We start from the raw sequence: 20,241 nt of genomic DNA on the forward strand, positions 1-20,241 counted from the left end.
ATTTTTACCCTCCACGCTGCCTTCCAATGCTAAATTTGTGATCCCTTGATGCCTCAGAACATGTCCTACCAACCGGTCCCTCCTTCTTGTCAAGTTGTGCCACAAACGACTCTTCTCCCCAATTCTATTCAATACCTCCTCATTAGTTGTGTGATCTACCCATCTAATCTTCAGGATTCGTCTGTAGCACCACATTTCGAAAGCTTCTATTCTCTTCTTGTCCAAACTATTTATCGTCCATGTTTCGCTTCCATACATGGCTACACTCCATACAAATACTTTCAGAAACGACTTCCTGACACTTAAATCTATACTCGATGTTAACAAATTTCTCTTCTTCAGAACCGCTTTCTTTGCCATTGCCAGACTACATTTTATATCCTCTCTACTTCGACCATCATCAGTTATTTTGCTCCCTAAATAGCAAAACTCCTTTACTCCTTTAAGTGTCTCATTTCCTAATCTAATCCCCCCAGCATCAAAGACGTAATTCGACTACATTCCATTATCTTTGTTTTGCTTTTGTTGATGTTCATCTTATATCTTCCTTTCAAGACACTGTCCATTCCGTTCAACTACTCTTCCAAGTCCTTTGCTGTCTCTGACAGAATTACAATCTCATCGGCGAACCTCGACGTTTTTATTTCTTCTCCATGGACTTTAATACCTACTCCGAATTTTTCTTTTGTTTCCTTTACTGCTTGCTCAATATACAGATTGAATAACACTGGGGACAGGCTACAAACCTGTCTCACTCCCTTCACAACCACTGCTTCCCTTTCATGCCCCTCGACTCTTATAACTGCTATCTGGTTTCTGTACAAATTGTAAATAGCCTTTCGCTCCCTGCACTTTACCCCTGTCACCTTTAGAATTTGAAATAGAGTATTCCAGTCAACATTGTCAATAGCTTTCTCGAAGTCTACAAATGCTAGAAATGTAGGTTTGCCTTCCCTAAATCTATTTTCTACGATAAGTTGTAGGGTCAGTATTGCCTCACGTGTTTCAACATTTCTGCGGAATCCAAACTGATCTTCGCCGAGGTCGGCTTCTACCAGTTTCCCCATTCGTCTGTAAAGTATTCGCGTTAGTATTTTGCAGCTGTGACTTATTAAACTGATAGTTCGGTAATTTTCACATCTGTCAACACCTGCGTTCTTTGGGATTGGAATTATTATATTCTTCTTGAAGTCTGAGAGTATTTCGCCTGTCTCATACATCTTGCTCACCAGATGGTAGAGTTTCGTTAGGACTGGCTCTCCCAAGGCCATCAGTAGTTCCAATGGAATGTTGTCTACTCCCGGAGTCTTGTTTCGACTCAGGCCTTTCATTCCTCTGTCAAACTCTTCACGCAGTATCGTATCTCCCATTTCATCTTCATCTACATCCCCTTCCATTTCCATGATATTGCTCTCAAGAACATCGCCCTTGTATAGACCCTCTATATACTCCTTCCACCTTTCTGCTTTCCCTTCTTTGCTTAGAACTGGGTTTCCATCTGAGCTCTTGATATTTATACAAGTGGCTCTCTTTTCTCCGAAAGTCCCTTTAATATTCCTGTAGGCAGTATCTATCTTACCCTAGTGAGATAAGCCTCTACATCCTTACATTTGTCCTCTAGCCATCCCTGCTTAGCCATTTTCCTCTTCCTGTCGATCTCATTTTTGAGACGTTTGTATTCCCTTTTGCCTGCTTCATTTACTGCATTTTTATGTTTTCTCCTTTCATCAATTAAATTCAATATTTCTTCTGTTACCCAAGGATTTCTACTAGCCCTTGTCTTTTTACCTACTTGATCCTCTGCTGCCTTTACTACTTCATCCCTCAGAGCTACCCATTCTTCTTCTACTGTATTTCTTTCCCCCATTCCTGTCAATTGTTCCCTTATGCTCTCCCTGAAACTCTGTACAACCTCTGGTTTAGTCAGTTTATCCAGGTCCCATCTCCTTAAATTCTCACGTTTTTGCAGTTTCTTCAGTTTTAATCTAGTGTTCATAACCAATAGATTGTGGTCAGAATCCACATCTGCCCCTGGAAATGTCTTACAATTTAAAACCTGGTTCCTAAATCTCTGTCTTACCATTATATAATCTATCTGATACCTTCTAGTGTCTCCAGGATTCTTCCATGTATACAACCTTCTTTTATGATTCTCGAACCAAGTGTTAGCTATGATTAAGTTATGCTCTGTGCAAAATTCTACCAGACGGCTTCCTCTTTCATTTCTCTCCCCCAATCCATATTCACCCACTATGTTTCCTTCTCTCCCTTTTCCTACTCTCGAATTCCAGTCACCCATGACTATTAAATTTTCGTCTCCCTTCACTACCTGAATAATTTCTTTTATCTCATCATACGTTTCATCAATTTCTTCATCATCTGCAGAGCTAGTTGGCATATAAACTTGTACTACTGTAGTAGGCATGGGCTTCGTGTCTATCTTGGCCACAATAATGCGTTCACTATGCTGTTTGTAGAAGCTTACCCGCACTCCTATTTTTTTATTCATTATTAAACCTACTCCTGCATTACCCCTATTTGATTTTGTATTTATAACCCTGTATTCACCTGACCAAAAGTCTTGTTCCTCCTGCCACCGAACTTCACTAATTCCCATTACATCTAACTTCAACCTATCCATTCCCCCTTTTTAAATTTTCTAACCTACCTGCCCGATTAAGGGATCTGACATTCCACTCTCCGATCCGTAGAACGCCAGTTTTCTTTCTCCTGATAACGACGTCCCCTGAGTAGTCCCCGCCCGGAGATCCGAATGGGTGACTATTTTACCTCCGGAATATTTTACCCAAGAGGACGCCATCATCATTTAACCATACAGTAAAGCTGCATGCTGTAGTTTCCCCTTGCTTTCAGCCGTTCGCAGTACCAGCACAGCAAGGCCGTTTTGGTTAGTGTTGCAAGGGAAGATCAGTCAGTCATCCAGACTGTTGCCCCTGCAACTACCGAAAAGGCTGCTGCCCCCCTTCAGGAACCACACGTTTGTCTGGCCTCTCAACGTATACCCCTCCGTTGTGGTTGCACCTACGGTACGGCCATCTGTATCGCTGAGGCACGCAAGCCTCTCCACCAACGGCAAGGTCCATGGTTCATGGGGGTAGTAGTATTCATTGACTTAGAACTTTAAATTTTTACACCTCCAAGGGACCGAAGACGTTATTGTGCGACATAAACTTCAACGTGATAGACTTACCCGTTCCCGAGAAAAACGGCTTTTGATAATCGGACAGACAGCCCATCAGATGAACAATAAAACGATTCTGTAAGGGTTCCATATGTACCAGTGGAGGCATATAACGCTGATAGGTGCGCATTTTACTTGGAAACAGATGAATTCTGTATAATGACAACACATTTTCCTGACAACTATGAATTTAATTTAGTCAATTAGGAAGTCGTATTTCTATATAAGTATGTGAGCAATGAATTGTTTTTACTAGAGCGTCGTTAACTTCATACGAGAAGTTAAAAATTTGTTAACAAGTGAAACTACACTAGAAGGCGAGTACCTAGGAGCCTGCAGTGTATGGAATTTATTGAAGTTTAAAACATTATGAGAGTATTCCGATCTACATTTCAAAATCGACATGCGTTTGCTGCTGATGTCCGCGAAAACTTTTGTAGCTTACGTCTTGAAACCTATGAAATGGATCTTGCTCGTCACATATCCTTCAACTGGCTTCGTATGGGATGCTCTAGTGAAAGTTACCAGAGCCGATTTGTAGCTTGTTGCAGACATTGAAAAACTCCTGTTTATTGAAGGAGGCATTAGAGGCGATGTTGCTAATTGTTCATGCAGACATGGTGCTGTAAAAGATAAATTCATGTTTAATTATGATGATGAAACTAATTAACTTTGCATTTCGTATGTCTTGTTGTGAACAGCGCTTACACATGGCCACTGATGCTATACCTTCAAAAGTCCAATTTGTATGGATTTCTCCAAAAAGTGTGAAAGTTTCTCTGTGAATGCATACTAGATGATTTTGACATAGGATATATTTTGAAAGTAGATCTCGAATATACTGAGATTATTCATGGTTTTCATTTAGATTTACACTCATGTCCAGAAAAAAATCGCACCACTATCTACTACCAACACCAAAAAGAAATTAATTACTACTTTGTATGATAAGAAAAACTAGGTTAATAATTACAGAAATCTAAATCGATATTTGCATCATAAATTAACATTAAAAAAGATTCGTATAGTTTCATCATTGATATAACTCTGTTGCTGGAACCACACGCTGAGGCTGACCCAAAATGGACCAGATATTCTTTAGCACTGCCTCACTGACAGTCATCGCTTACGTTGACGAATAGAGCTCTATCCTCCCCGTAAAAATGCCTATGTCAGGTGTGGGAACAAAGTTTCTTTTCACCCTTAGAATTCTCCATAACATTGCCAATTTATGTCCTTAATTTTAATTCAGTAGTACTGGTTTTGAGTCCAAGCAGACAAATTATTTGGACGCTACTTCTGTCGCTATTTAGTATCGCTGTTCTTTTCACACACGAAACCACGCACTTGCAAATTTTATTATCTGTGAAAACAGTCAAGGGCAATGGTCAATTTGCAGATATCTCTCACTGCCTCTCGAAAAATTGCACACCTCATAGGACTGTAAACTCTTCTGTCTTTTACGAAGATACTGTGTTATCCATTGTGCCCTCTCGGTCATCTGGTGACCAACAGTACTTGACAATCCTCACACTACCGCAGTTATGGTCTTACTGCCGCCAAAGCCTCGTATCCTGTCGAGATGCATTTCCTCTTCCTGCTGTTAGGATCTTCTGCTATACAGACACATTATCACTCATGTGACTCTTCCAGTTCACATACCCACTAACAGATACTTTAATATTTTGCAACAAAAAGCCTGAGTTCCGATGTACATAGCCAAAGGCTGTTGTTTAAGTTATTGACATGTATGGTAAACTTCAATTACATGATCACGTTCAGTTACCTTGGGAATAATGTTATTATATTTATATTACTATGTTTACGAGAATTAGTGCTTTAATTTACAACCTAAAATGTTTCCCTAATTTTTACTTTTTTCATGCCCTTGATGAGTAGTTTAGTGGTGATACTGAGATTTAGGTCCATTATTTTGGCGTAAAAGCTGAACTATATCGGTATGTTCTCAAATCCCCAAGTCCCATGGAAACATTTACCTCGTGGTCTGTGATTTGTTCAAGGTTGCTGGCTCATTGCTTTATAATATGACTGACATCATTAAAATATTTTGATATTAGTTTATTGTTATTATCAAACACAAAATAGAAATATATTTGTTTAATTCCAACCTTTGTTTAGTTGAATTTATCTGCTCCTAAGTTACACCATGCAGCCAGCTCATACTTACATCAAATGAACAGATACTGAAAGAAAAATAGAGCCAGCATGACAATGTCAGACCACACACCAGCGCTACATGTGCAACAACACGACGCCTCGGGTTCACTGTCATAGATCATCCCCCATACACTCCTGACTTGGTCCCATCCGTATTTCCTCTCTTTCCAAAACTTAAAGATGCCCTCCGAGGGAGTTTGATAGCGATGAAGCGGTGCAATGGAAGGTGATGTTGCCACACATTCTACCGTGACGATTTCACCAAACCGGTCTCAAGTTGGGAGGAATGTGACCATGTTGAGAATGAAGTATGTAGACATGAATAATAATGATGCAGAATGTTAATATCTTTTCTTTTCTTTAAAAGATTTTAAGATTTTCACATAAAAAATTCGGAGGCACAACTTTTCAGCGCGCCTTCTTAGAAAAGATTAGAACTTTCGCTTCCGATTCGCAAATGCACATTCATCGCTTCTCACTCAAACCGACGTCCAATAGACATTAGAAATATAAGTGTTATTTTATCCACGCTAGATCTTGTTGACCCCGTGGCTGCTGTTCAATTAAGCACTGTTAATAGAGAACAAACAGCTTTTAAGAAAGCTTTATTTTATTACCGTAACCGTTTGTGGCTGCCTAACCTTGTGTTACTACAGTATTACTTTCGTCAGCAGCCCGTCATCCGCTCCTGCACTGCCTAAGAATGTCTGTTAAGCTACCGCTGCAGAAAACATATGAAACCGTCTGAAAATGGGTACATCTCCCAGAGTCCTCTCGTGACAATACAATAAAGCTTTTGAAAAGGTTTTTGTTGCTGGCTGCGTTTCCCACCATTAGTGCAAAAAAGAAATGTGTTTTAGATGTGTGATGCCAAACTTGCTTTGCAATGTGAATTGAAAGGAATGGAGACCAGAGGAAAACGCCAGCAGAAAATACTGTAAAGCAATTTTGCAGTTTCCATAAAACTGAAGTATGTTTTTTCATTCTGAAACTGGATGTGTTTTCCGGTTTCAACCAATAACGTAGGAGATTTATGGATTAAACGGCACACAATAACGAAGAACGTAGAGAAAATTTTAGAGTATTTTTATTACTCGAGTCTCAGATCAGTTTACAATTGCAGCACGACGTATTCAGGCGTACTGGTTGACGAAGTCCAAGAAAGCAGACACCCTGGTGAAGACGGAAGGCGCTCCAGCAGAGCCGCAGGGCACGATGCCCCAGGACACGACTCCGATGAGGGCTCCGTCCTGGGCCAGCGGTCCGCCGGAGTCTCCCTGCAGAAAACCAAGCCACGTGGTCAGCACACCCACTCTCGATCTACGACACACACTCTGCCGTACAGTGCCTGCTAACATCTTTATTTTTAGTTGTTCCACATTTGTTGGCCTCCGAACGTTCATATTTTGTGAAGAGAGTGAAACTTCATCATTTCAGGCGATTTTTAAAGCTCCTCTCAAACTGACTATCCGTTTCACGCAGAATTACCAGACCGTATACCACAAAGGTAGAAATAAACTGAAAGGTTCAGAGCTTGTAGACAGTTTCAGAGAGGGCATTATGGAACGATTGCCAAGAACAGAGAAAAGAAATACAATAGAAGAAAAATGGGTAGCTTTGATAGATGAAATAGTGAAGGCAGCAGAGGATCAAGTAGGTAAAAAGACGAGGGCTAGTAGAAATCCTTTGTTAACAGAAGAGATATAGAATTTAATTGATAAAATGAGAAAATATAAAAATGAAAAAACGAAGCAGGCGAAAAGGGATACAAATGTCCCAAAAATGAGATCGACAGGAAGTGCAAATTACCTAAGCAGGGACGGCTGGAGGACAAACGTAAGGATGTAGAAGCATATATCACTAAGGGTAAGATAGATACTGCCTACAGGATAATTAAAGAGACCTGAGCTCAGATGGAAAACCAGTGCTAAGATGGAAAAGCTGAAAGAGGGAAGGAGTATAATGAGGGACTGTTCAAGGAAGGTGAACTAGAAGGTACAGTAATATAGCAGAAAGGGAACAGGACGGAGACGAAAATGAAATAGGAATTATTTTACTGCCTGAAGAATTTGACGGAGCACTGAAAGACCTAAGACGAAATAACGTCTCGGGAGGAGACAACATTCCATTAGAGCTACTTATAGCGTTATGTGAGCCATCCATGACCAAATTCTTCCATCTGGTGAACAAGATCTATGAGACAGGCGTAATAACCTCAGACTTCAAGAAGAACATTAATAATTCCTATCTCAAAGATAGCAAGTGTTGACAGATGCGAAAAATACCGAAATATCAGTTTAATAAGTCACAGTTGCAAAATAATAACACGAATTCTTTACTTCCGAATGGAAAAGTAAGTAGAAGCCCAACTCAGAGAAGAACAATTTGGATTCCGTTGAAATGTTGGAACACACGAAGCTATTGCTGCCCTATGAAAGGAAAGGCACAACTAAGTTTCTAGCGCTTGTAGACTTATAGAAAGCTTTTGACATTGTTGACTGGGATACTTTCTTTCAAATTCTAAAGGTGGCAGGGGTCAAATACTGGGAGCGAAAGGCTATTCACAATTTGTACAGAAGCCAAATGGCAGTTATAGGAGTCAAGGAGCACAAGAGGGAAGCAGTGGTTGATAAGTGAGTGAGACAGGCTTGTAGCTTATCCCCCACGTTATTCAGTCTGTATATTGAGAAAGCAGTAAAAGGAAAAAAAGGAAAATTTGGACACGGAATTGAAATCCATCGAGGAAAAAATAAAAGCTTTGAGGTTTGCCGACGACATTGTAATTCTGTCAGAGACTGCAAAGGACCTTGACAACAGTTGATCGGAATGGACAGTGTCTTGAAAGGGGGAGATAAGATTAACATCAACAAAAGTGAAACTAGGATAATGGAATATAGTCGAATTAAATCAGATCATGATGAAGGAATTAGATTAGGAAATGAGAAACGTAAAGTAGTAGATGAGTTTTGCTATTTTGAAAGCAAAATAACTGATGATGGTCGAAGTAGAGACGGATATAAAATGTAGACTGGCTATGGCAAGGAGAGCGTTTCTCACGAAGGGAAATTTGTTAACATCGAGTATAGATTTAACAGTTAGGAAGTCCGTTCTGAAAGTATTTGTATGGATTGTAGTGATGTATGGAAGTGAGACATGGACCATAGTTTAGACAAGAAGAGAATGGAAACTTTCGAAACGTGGTGCTACAGAAGAATGCTGAAGATTAGATGGGTAGACCACATAACTAGTGAAGAGCTGCTGAATTCAACTGGGGAGAAGAGGAATTAGTAGCACAACTTGAAAGGAAGAAGGCATCGGTTGGTAGGACACTTTCTGAGGCACCAAGGGATCACCAATTTAGTATTGGAGGGAAGCGTGGAGTGTTAAGAACGTAGAGGTAGACAAAGGGATGAATACAGTAAGCAGATTCAGAAGGATGTAGGTTGCAGTAGTTACTCGGAAATGAAGAAGCTTGCGCAGGATAGAGTAGCTTGGAGAGCTGCATCCAACCAGTCTCTGGACTGAAGACCACAACAACAATAGACACAAAAGAAGTTCCTTGTTGGAATTCTGGCGTATGCTGACGAAATAGTGAAGAAAATCCATGCCCTGATTATTGCATCCGCTACGGTAGATCAGAGCTATGCAACCGTCATGCGAGTGAGACGCAAATGTTAACGCTTTCACGGTTATGGGCATACATGTGCGCCTGGCAGGTAGAACTGCCAAATTCACTTACGTCCGGCAGGTAGGAACGCCTGACGGATGGACGCAGGGAGAGGTAAACGTGCACAACCGTATTTTGCTCAACTTTAGGAACTTTTCACATTAAAATCTTATATCTTGAAACAAATCAGTCCGATATTAACGATATTCTATTAGGTTACAGCCACTTATACTGCTAATGTAAATCTCCAGTTATAAAAACTTCCAAAGCACAAAAAAAAGTTCCTATCACTTTTATAAGCTTAAGCCCGGGATAAACTTATAACAGAATGCTTGGATTGGATATGATATTCTCTTTCGTGGTTACCAAACATTGCAACCAATGTGACTACCATGTGATATTGATTTTATGAAGAGTGTTACTAAAGAGTGGTTTTAGAGCGCTGGAGTACGTGGTTAGCCTCCAGTGGATACACCTTGCAGCGGTCGTGGGTCTGGCAGCCGCCCGCCGGTGAGGCACAAAGTATCTTGGACCCTTCAACCGGTCGCGCAGGCTGGACTGCCCTAGCAGGCGCGAGAGGGTTAATACGCTTAGCTCACCACCATTCATGTGACTTGCAGTAGTCAGCTACGTACCGAGCAGGCGGAGATGCCGTCGTTGACGGGGCCGGTGCAGATGTTCTCATCGTTGAGCGGGCTGTTACCCAGCAGCTGCGCGCACTGGGTGTTGCTGATGATGCTGACGTCGACCCACTGCAGGATGTCGGGGTAGTTGGGTATGCCACCCGTGCTGACGCTGCCCCAGCCGGACAGAGTAGCCGTCGAACCAGCTGTAAAAAACAAGGTCTAGCCGTAAACCCTCCTGTATAGCGCTACGTGATCGCATGACGGGTTTCCGTATAGTTTAATCAGCTTTAGCAGAAGAGGACGAAAAATTCTGATTCCTATTGATGGTTACTAATTCATGAGAAGAAGTAACGAGGAAACGAGTAAAATAATCAAGAATTTCGAGCGTCCACACATTTTTTTTTTTTTTATAAATAGCCATCATGCCGGAAGAGGTGATTGACTTACCACTGGGGACGGATCCAGCGGTGGGCAGCGAGATAGCCTGTACGTTGCCGCTCAGAGAAAAGCTGGACTGCAGCAGGAAGACGGCGATGTCGTTGATGGCGACATTACTGTAGAACAAACGACAAATCAAATTAAACACCCATCGTCAGTTGAAAAACCATTATTGCAGGCATATGTGCAGTACATATATCATATTGGTACGTAACTAATGGTCATACAGTGTACCAGAAGCAGAGTCCTGTAACCCGAAAGACAGAGCGATAATCTCGACATTCGTTATTAACGATTGTTATAAGACTAAATGATTGGGAACTCGCCGGCGGCACTGGAGAATAAAACTCTACGGAAGAATGAAAACCGTTTGCAAACTCCACACGTGGATACCTCTGAGTAATCAGAACCAACTCTTTACTATAACTCTTAGGCACATTCTCAAGAACAGTACCGCCAAGAATAACAGGCTATTGTGGTGTCTCCGCCAGACACCACACTTGCTAGGTGGTAGCCTTTAAATCGCCCGCGGTCCGTTAGTATACGTCGGACCCGCGTGTCGCCACTGTCAGTGATTGCAGACCGAGCGCCGCCACACGGCAGGTCTATAGAGACGTCCTAGCACTCGCCCCAGTTGTACAGCCGACTTTGCTAGCGATGCTACACAGACAAATACGCTCTCATTTGCCGAGACGATAGTTAGCATAGCCTTCAGCTACGTCATTTGCTACGACCTAGCAAGGTGCCATTATCAGTTTATATTGAGATTGTTATTAATGTATCATCAAGAGCGATGTACACCAATTATGGATTAAAGTTAAGTATTCCAGCAGCAACGTACCTTATTGGCTATATTAATTACATTGTCCTGTTCCAGACCTCACGCCAGTTTGCGTGAGCTTAAACGCGTGCATTTCGGCCTCCTCTAGCAACACGGTGTTGGCTCTTCTGCCAACACATCAGCTATAATGTATCCATTCCACACAAATTTAGACTACACTTAATATAGAATTTGTGTGTGACACTTACTCAACGTCCGCGTAGTCTGGGTGCACTACCTGCTGGGATACGCGCACCCTCTGGCCGTTGGAGTTCAGTGAGTTGATACCAGCCACGGCCTGAAACACACGACAGAAGACAACGCACAGTGTTAGCTGTCAGGGCATTCGAACGTACTAGGGGACTAGAGTTATGTTATAATATCTAATACATATCTACCGTCTCAGGAATTATATGCAATTGTTCGACGCAACAATTGGACAGATGACTTACCGACGCATACAGTGGTCTCATGACTTAGCACAATTGAGAAGACAATGTGGACATTCTGTGTTGCTTAATATGAGGCCGTAAAATTTGTTGTGTAGCTAAATATCTAAAGCAAGTTTCTCCATTCCCAATAGGCAATACAGAAATGATTCCAACAGTTGTCAGTGAAGGGTGAAGCACACTGAGGTGACAGAAGTCATGGGATACCGATATGCACACATGTAGATGGAGGAACCATCGCTTACACAATCCGATTTGTAGTCATGTGATCCATGTGAAAAAATTTCCGATATGATTATGGTCGCACGACGGGAATTGAAAGACTTTGGAATCGTAGTTGGAGTTAGAAACATGGGATGTTCCACTTGGGAAATTCAGTATTCCAAGATACACAGGATCAAGAGTGTGCCCAGAACACCAAATTTCTAACTTTACCTCTCACCAGCGACAACGGAGCGGCCGACGACCTTCAGTAACGACCGAGAACAGCGGAGAGTTGTAGTGCTAGCAGACAAACAGCACGGCATGAAATAACCGCAGAAATAAATGTGAGACGCCCTACGACCGTGTCCTTTAGTACAGAGAGGCGAAATTTGGCATTAACGTTCTATGAAAGATACGCCTCAACGAGGTGCCTTTACTAACATGACATCGCTCACAGCGCCTCTCCTGGCCAGATGGACCCTAAACGACAAAGCCAGGGCAGATGAGTTCCGATTTCAGTTGGTAAGAGGTGTTGGTAGGTTTCGAGTGTGGCACAGAACCACCGAGCCACGTACCCAAGTTAACAAGCACAGAATAAATTAATGGTGGCTCCATAATGGTGTTTACATGGAATGGACTGTGTTCTCTAATCCAACTCAGCCTATCATTGACGGGAAATGATTATGTTCGGTTACTTGGAGATCACTTGCAGCCATTCATGGATTTCAACTTCCCAGGCAAAGATATGCCCTGTCACTCGACCACAGTTGTTCGTGATTGCTCTGAAGAACACTTTGGACAACTGGAGCGAATGATTCAGCGATCCATATTGCCTGACATGAGTCCCTTCGAATATTCATGGGTCATAATCGAGAGGTCAGTTCGTGCACAAAGTCGTGCAACAGCAACACTTTCGCCATGATGGACTGCTAAACATGCAGCACGGGCCTGTGTTTCTGCAGGGAGTTCCAGCGACTTGTTGAGCCCATGCAGTTGCGGCACTACACTTGGCAAAAGGACGCCCGATACTTCAGCAAGAGCTATCCCATGACCTTTGTCACCTCAGGGTATGTACTAACTTCCTTCATCGCGGCCGTACAATATATTGAGATTGGCTGCAGTTACTTAACTGTTTTAACGATAACTTCATCATTAATTACTGCCTTCTGTTTTGATAAACGTTAGGCAGCCTCGTACTCACCTCGTAGTGCCCGATGAAGGCGGGGTCGGCGCAGTGGCCTGCGGTGACGACGGTACTGGCGCTCACGATGGAGCCGCCACACGTGTGGGACGCCAGCCCCAGCTGCACCCACTGCAGGGACACCTGGTACGGGAACTGGCCTGCACACACAGAACGCCGGCTCAGCGCGTCTACCAGTACCAGGAAGCAACGTCAACAATACCGGCAGTAAAAGACTTGATCCCATCACCAGCATACAGGCCGAATGCGATTCTGTCCTTCTGTAAGACGTCGTTTCTCTCTCCTGTCTCTGACAGAATGGCCATGTCATAGGAAAACCTCAAACTTTTTATTTCTTCTTCCTGAACTTTAATTCCTCCTCAAAACTTTCCTTATTATGCATATCATGGTGATAAACTTCGTTAGCAAAGACTGAACTATATATATGAAAGGGCTGGCGCGGCAGAGGATGTCCTAAGGAAGCAGACCACACGACTCAGAAAACAGAAAGGCATATTACGAGTGTCTATCCCAGGGCAGAGCTATATAACATGTGTTGGAGTTGATGGCTGATGACTCAGTACATAAGAAGGCGGACAGGAAAGAAGATTGCAGTTTAAGGCCTCATCCACATTAAGATCATTGGAGACGGAGCACAAGCTCGAAATGTATCCAAAATGGGGAAGCGAATCGGATGTTCCTTTTCAAAGGAGCATTTCCAGAAGGGAATTAGAGAAATCGCGGAAAGCCTAAATCTGGATAACTGGACGTAGAGGTGAGACCAGTGTGCCACCAAATGCGCCACATCGCTCGCTGGTATTTATGGAGTGCGCATCACGACGTGAAGGAGCGACTTACCCAGGGAGGCATCTGAGCCACCGGTGATGCGACCGTGCTGCAGGCCAAACTTCCTGCGGGGTCCGCTGTGTGGAATACGGCGGACTGGCAGTTCAGCAGCTAAAACAGAATTAAATCCACTCTCAGTGACCTGTGGGCATCGCCCATCTCCCATGAATAAACACAAATAAGAGTAAACGTTCTTCAAGTTGGAAATGTGTATTACAACTAATTCTACGACTTCAACAATGCACAAGCCTTATCGTAAATCGATAGTTGTGCTGTATTTACCAAGCGTGTTGGCACGTAGCCAAAACTAAATAAATAATAGGATGTTGCCTTCGTCGTCCATTACATGCTTCTTCTCGATTTAATATTTCATAGTTCGTACAACAAATATAAAACTTTTAAGACATATTATAAACAAGCCCATCTAGAAACATGACATCAAACTCTCGTGTCATGTTTTTCCCCATTTTCTCCCTTTCTGTTCTCGAATTAATGTAAATTCAATCAAATAAATATTCTCATTATTTAATCTAAAATATTATTTGTTGTAACGAAAAGAAAGAAAACCATTTGCGAAAACTTTAGTTTGCTTGATTGACATCAATACAATCGGTGACACAATCGCTCCGAATGGAAGATTACTAATTCTAGCCAAAGGAATCAGTTGCTACTTATTATCCATAGTATGACCGAAATACCAAACGTCTCTGGATAACAGTAATAATAGAGCGTATGGGATTGGTGGCCGGAAGACCCCTCGCGGGGGGTTCGGCCGCCGCTCCACAATACGCTCCACAATACGGCGACTCGCGAGTGAATGAGGATGAAATGATGGTGAAAAGCACAAACACCCACTGATCTCGAGGCAGAAAAAATCCCTGACCCCGCCGGGAATCGACCCCGAGACCCTGCGCGCGGGAAGCGAGAACACTACCGCAAGACCACCAGCCGCGGACTCTGGAGAACGGTAATGGACCGTCGAATGAGATAGCACTTCCTCAACGTCATCAAATCAGCGTTTCACCGACTTCTTACACTTTACGACACTATGGAAGCTGTACGGCTGAAATGAACACGGTAAGTGTCCCGTACATCACTGCTGTAAAGCCACTGGTGTTATAGGTTAGTGGTTAGGTTAGTGTTGTTTTAACGTCCCGTCGACAACGAGGTCATTAGAGACGGAGCACAAGCTCGGGTTAGGGAAGGATGCGGAAGGAAATCGGCCGTGCCCTTTCAAAGGAACCATCCCGGCATTTGCTTGAAACGATTTAGGGAAATCACGGAAAACCTAAATCAGGATGGCTGGAGACGGGATTGAACCGTCGTCCTCCCGAATGCGAGTCCAGTGTGCTAACCACTGCGCCACCTCGCTCGGGACTGGTGTTATACTGCTTGATAAATTCCAGATCACTCCACAAAGGAACCAAGTCTTCATTCGCTGCCCAGCCATCAGTTTTCCCGGGCGAGAATACCGTCTCACTATTCATTTCAACATTTATTGTACAAAGCTGTAAAAAATATCCATGGCTGACCCTAGCTAATGCACTGCCCGACTAAATTGTTCTTTGAGCGGTAACTCTCGACACTGAAAGTGTCGTATAAATACATACTAGGTTGGTCCTGAGACTAAGACGGAGGTGGACGATCACTGCCGCAGGGATCTTCTGCCTCAGCAATTATTAGCTTTAATGGAAGTTGTTTCTTCTTTTGGTACAACTAAGACCACTCGTCATTGGGACACCGTCCCACTGAACTCATCTCCTGATAAAAGCTAGAATTGGTGCACGCCGACACTGACGTTATGCTTTTGAGGTAAGCAGTAATGATTGCGTAATAATTTTTCAATTAGTTAATTATTATCAAAATGTGAAACATTTCGAGGTAGAATTAAATTTCCACAATGTGATTAAATTCTCAAAGAATCATATAAATGCGGTATGTAACTCTTTGGAGACGATCGTCAACGTCCACTAAGCGAAAGACTTTATATTATATACGCTGTTTAAATATGTACGGAACAGTTGTTGCTTCAGGACATTAAATTCTCCTCTGCACTGAACAAAAAAAGAAATTTCTAGTTTTTATATGTCTAAGTACATAGATTATTCGCTTAAAACAAGAATGAAGAAAAGGAGAAGAAATGAAAAATACAAGCTGTGAAAGTAGAGGAAAACTTAGTTCCTATACTGCGGAAACACTGCTTCGCTTAGAGAATGAGATTTTCACTCTGCAGCGGAGTGTGCGCTGATATGAAACTTCCTCGGAGATTAAAACTGTGTGCCGGACCGAGAGTCTAACTCGGGAGAGGTAGGAGACGAGGTACTGGCAGAAGTAAAGCTGTGAGGACGGGGCGTGAGCGTTGCTTGGGTAGCTCAGTTGGTAGAGCACTTGCCTGCGAAAGGCAAAGGTCCCGAGTTCGAGTTTCGGCCCTGCACACAGTTTTAATCTGGCAGGAAGTTTCATTGCTTCGGTTATTTCACCACTTCCCTACGTTAGCTAGAGACACAGACAAAACAACAGAAGCTGTATGAATGGCTGCCTGCCCTGACATCGTACAACAGAGATAAAAATATCTCCTGCTGCGACAACCACTCACCCAACACGCAGGCAGCGAGCGCCAGCACCAGAACGGCCTGCCTCATCATGTTCGACTGTTGGTGTCTGGAGAGGAGATGCCCCGTAGCGCGACCATACGACCTTATATAGCGATCCGCTAAGTGCCAGGGGCCGAGTTTTGCACTTTTGACCCAGGGATGGCGAAATTCAGGGCTTAGATTACAGGTGGCAACTTCGGCGGCCTCGACAACCCAGTCTTTGTCGATAAGTATCGCAACACACATTCATATCAGTATCGGCGCCCCTGAACTGATCATGAGATTTCTACTGCCGATATAATAAATTATATAAAGGTACACATGTATTAACCCTGCAGATTAAAAGGAACGAAGTTTTCGAAATGGGCACAGGTGAACAGCGTAACAATGAACGAAAAAAATTCGTAGAACTATCTACAGTTAGTGTCAAGAGTGGAGACGTGCCTCGAAATGCTACAAACATGATAAAGAAAACCGTGCAAAATATGGCGGAAATTAGTACAATCAATGATTAAAATTTTCACAATATTTTTTCACTAATTGAAGCGAATAATGAAAAACTGTTGAACCAGAGAGCAACGTCGATCAGTATGGTAGATAAGGAAAATGGAACAAATTTTTCTATACGATATTGCAGTGCCTGTATTATTCTGAATTACGATGCAAAATTCCTTTGGACCTGCATGTATGCCCGAAGGAGCAGGCACTACAGCGAATATACGAAATGGTTGTACGAGTGCTTTTTGTAGACGCATGGTTGACAACTTATGGAAGTTTGGGTCTGCCCGGAAATCGTGCACGGGTAGCCAAATGATAGTTCCGCTTCGAGCGGCGAGCGGGAAGGTTCTTGTTTATTTCACCTGCCGCAGCGTCGCTTGTGTGGAGTTTCCCTCGTTAGTGTTGTTCTGACTGCCGAGTGAGTCGTAGCACCTCCGCTCCGCCTGTACTGTCTGTTTTTGTTCGTCTACTTGCAGCGGTGTCGGCCACTCCGCTATGAGTGCCATAGTATTCATGTGTATTCCACGGAAAGTTACTGTGAGCTTTACTTTCGATAAAAGAACGCGACACGTGCAGCCCGGGTCGCTAGAAACCCACGATTGGCTTGTCGATACAATTAAGGTGAACTCTGATCAGGTTAACACCGGTTATTTTGATGCCGGCGAGTACGCGTTTTAGGTGAAATTTATGGATCCCCTTCACGTTGAAAGATTACTATCGCGACATGGCTCTCAAGTCCCGTTCAAGCTTCGTGATAATTCCGTTAGTACGGTGTCACTCGTAGACGCTGAAATCAAATATAGCAATGTTCGAGTGTTTAACCTCCCGCCGGAAATAAAGGACGTATTGACTCCTTATGGCAACGTGAAAAATGTCCGTCGTGAACGCTGGTCTACTCAACACAGATTACAGTGTTATAGTGGAATTCGTTCTGCGGAAATGCATCATCATCATCATCATCATCATCATTTAAGACTGATTATGCCTTTCAGCGTTCAGTCTGGAGCATAGTCCCCCTTATAAAATTCCTCCATGATCCCCTATTCAGGGCTAACACTGGTGCCTCTTCTGATGTTAAGCCTATTACTTCAAAATAATTCTTAACCGAATCCAGGTACCTTCTCCTTGGTCTACCCCGACTCCTCCTACCCTCTACTGCTGAACCCTTGAGTCTCTTGGGTAACCTTGCTTCTCCCATGCGTGTAACATGACCCCACCATCTAAGCCTGTTCTCCCTGACTGCTACATCTATAGAGTTCATTCCCAGTTTTTCTTTGATTTCCTCATTGTGGACACACTCCTGCCATTGTTCCCATCTACTAGTACCTGCAATCATCCTAGCTACTTTCATATCCGTAACCTCAACCTTGCTGATAAGGTAACCTGAATCCACCAAGCTTTCATTCCCATACAACAAAGTTGGTCGAAAGATTGAACGGTTCACAGATAAATTAGTCTTGGCACTGACTTCCTTCTTGCTACACCTCGCTTCCAGTTCTTTCACTATGTTGCCATCCTGTGTGAATATGCATCCTAAGTACTTGAAACCGTCTACCTGTTCTAACTTTGTTCCTCCTATTTTGCACTCAATCCATTTATATCTCTTTCCCACTGACATTACTTTCATTTTGGAGATGCTAATCTTCATACCATAGTCCTTACATTTCTGATCTAACTGTGAAATATTACTTTGCAAACTTTCAATCGAATCTGCCATCACAACTATGTCATCTACATATGCGAGGCTGCTTATTTTGTGTTCACATATCTTAATCTCACCCAGCCAGTCTATTGTTTTCAACATATGATCCACAAATAATATGAACAACAGTGGAGACAGGTTGCAGCCTTGTCTTACCCCTGAAACTACCCTGAACGATGAACTCAATTTACCGTCAACTCTAACTGCTGCCTGACTGCTGGCAGAAGTTTGCCTCCTATTCCATAATCTCGTAGAACAGACAATAACTTCCTCCTAGGAACCCGGTCATATGCCTTTTCTAGATCTATAAAGCATATATACGATTCCCTGTTCCACTCGTAACACTTCTCCATTATTTGCCGTAAGCTAAAGATCTGGTATTGACAACCTCTAAGAGGCCTAAACCCACACTGATTTTCATCCAATTTGTCCTCAACTAATACTCGCACTTTCCATTCAACAATTCATGAGAAGATTTTGCCCACAACGCTGATTAAAGAGATACCTCTGTAGTTGTTACAATCTTTTCTGTTTGTATGTTTACAGATTGGTGTGATTACTGCTTTCGTCCAGTCTGATGGGACCTGTCTCGACTCCCACGCCATTTGAATTATCCTGTGTAGCCATTTAAGACCTAACATTCCATTGTATTTGATGAGTTCCGACTTAATTTCATCCACCCCAGCCGCTTTATTGCACTGCAATCTATTGACCATTCTCTACACTTTCTCAAATGTGATCCTATTTCCACAATCTTTCCTATCCCATTGTACATCGAAATCTGAAACATTACTGATCGTCTTTTCACCTATATCGAGTAACTCCATCTGCCCAAGGCATCAACAGGACTCACCAGCAGCCGGCCGAAGTGGCCGTGCGGTTAAAGGCGCTGCAGTCTGGAACCGCAAGACCGCTACGGTCGCAGGTTCGAGTCCTGCCTCGGGCATGGATGTTTGTGATGTCCTTAAGTTAGTTAGGTTTAACTAGTTCTAGGTTCTAGGGGACTAATGACCTCAGTAGTTGAGTCCCATAGTGCTCAGAGCCATTTTTGGACTCACCAGCAGTTTTCCTGACCTGTCCAAAATACTTGTCATTTCTTTCTTACCTCCCTTTCGAAGACTGCTAATTACACTCCAGAATGGTTTTCCAGCGGCTTGACCGAAAGTCTCCAACCTGTTTCCGGAAATGCATGTCAAACGCAGTATTCCATTACATTTGCAAGGGTGTGGTTACCGCGTCCGTGTCATGTATACTGGTCGAGAGGTAACCTGCTTCCTGTCTCATGAAAGTGGACCACGTTCGGTATAATCGTCCGCGGAGGGTTTTTGTATTAAATACGTCATTAGTGTAGCGTCGCATATTGACGGTTGCTGATCTTGTTCCTTCTACTCCAACCGTCAGCCCTACTGCTTCGGATTATAATGAACAAATAGTCAGTTCTGATAATTGTGTCAACGATTTTCCGCCTTTACCTCCGCGTCAGGTTCAGAATCCTATTGGCCCCAGGGTAGAACTTATAACGTCGACAAACAAGCGACGTCGCACTCAGGATGGTGATGGTGAGGATTTGGCTGTGCCTTCTGCCCCAACCTCCTCCGCACCGATTGTGTCCTCTGCTCCTCCCGACGCTGCGGTACCTCCCGTCCGTGGTACGGTGAGTGGCAAAGAAGTTATCTCCAGCATCGCTCCTGCTAGCGAAATGGTTCCTTCTGAGCTGCCTGTGCGTCAAGAGGGAGCGGAGTCCCCCCTCTTCGTCTTTGTGTCCTTTACTTCCTGAGACGATGCAATGTCCTCCTGTTCCTTCGTCTTACAGCCGCCGAAGGTTTCCTGCATTTTC

General features: G+C 43.2%; 1 protein-coding gene across 1 annotated transcript; it reads right to left on the reverse strand.

Moving 5' to 3' along the window:
* Nucleotides 1-6,447: 6,447 nt before the first annotated feature.
* Nucleotides 6,448-16,261, reverse strand: LOC124613624 (trypsin alpha-like). The gene is made up of 7 exons (XM_047142371.1): nt 16,207-16,261; nt 13,623-13,721; nt 12,786-12,925; nt 11,141-11,229; nt 10,121-10,227; nt 9,683-9,876; nt 6,448-6,657 (listed from the first exon to the last, which is right to left on the reverse strand). The coding sequence occupies exons 1-7, from the start codon at nt 16,253-16,255 to the stop codon at nt 6,514-6,516; spliced, it is 822 nt and encodes a 273-aa protein (XP_046998327.1). The 5' UTR covers nt 16,256-16,261; the 3' UTR covers nt 6,448-6,513.
* Nucleotides 16,262-20,241: the final 3,980 nt, after the last annotated feature.

The sequence above is a fragment of the Schistocerca americana genome, chromosome 1, assembly GCF_021461395.2.
Source record: "Schistocerca americana isolate TAMUIC-IGC-003095 chromosome 1, iqSchAmer2.1, whole genome shotgun sequence".
Classification (NCBI taxonomy): Eukaryota; Metazoa; Arthropoda; class Insecta; order Orthoptera; family Acrididae; genus Schistocerca; species Schistocerca americana.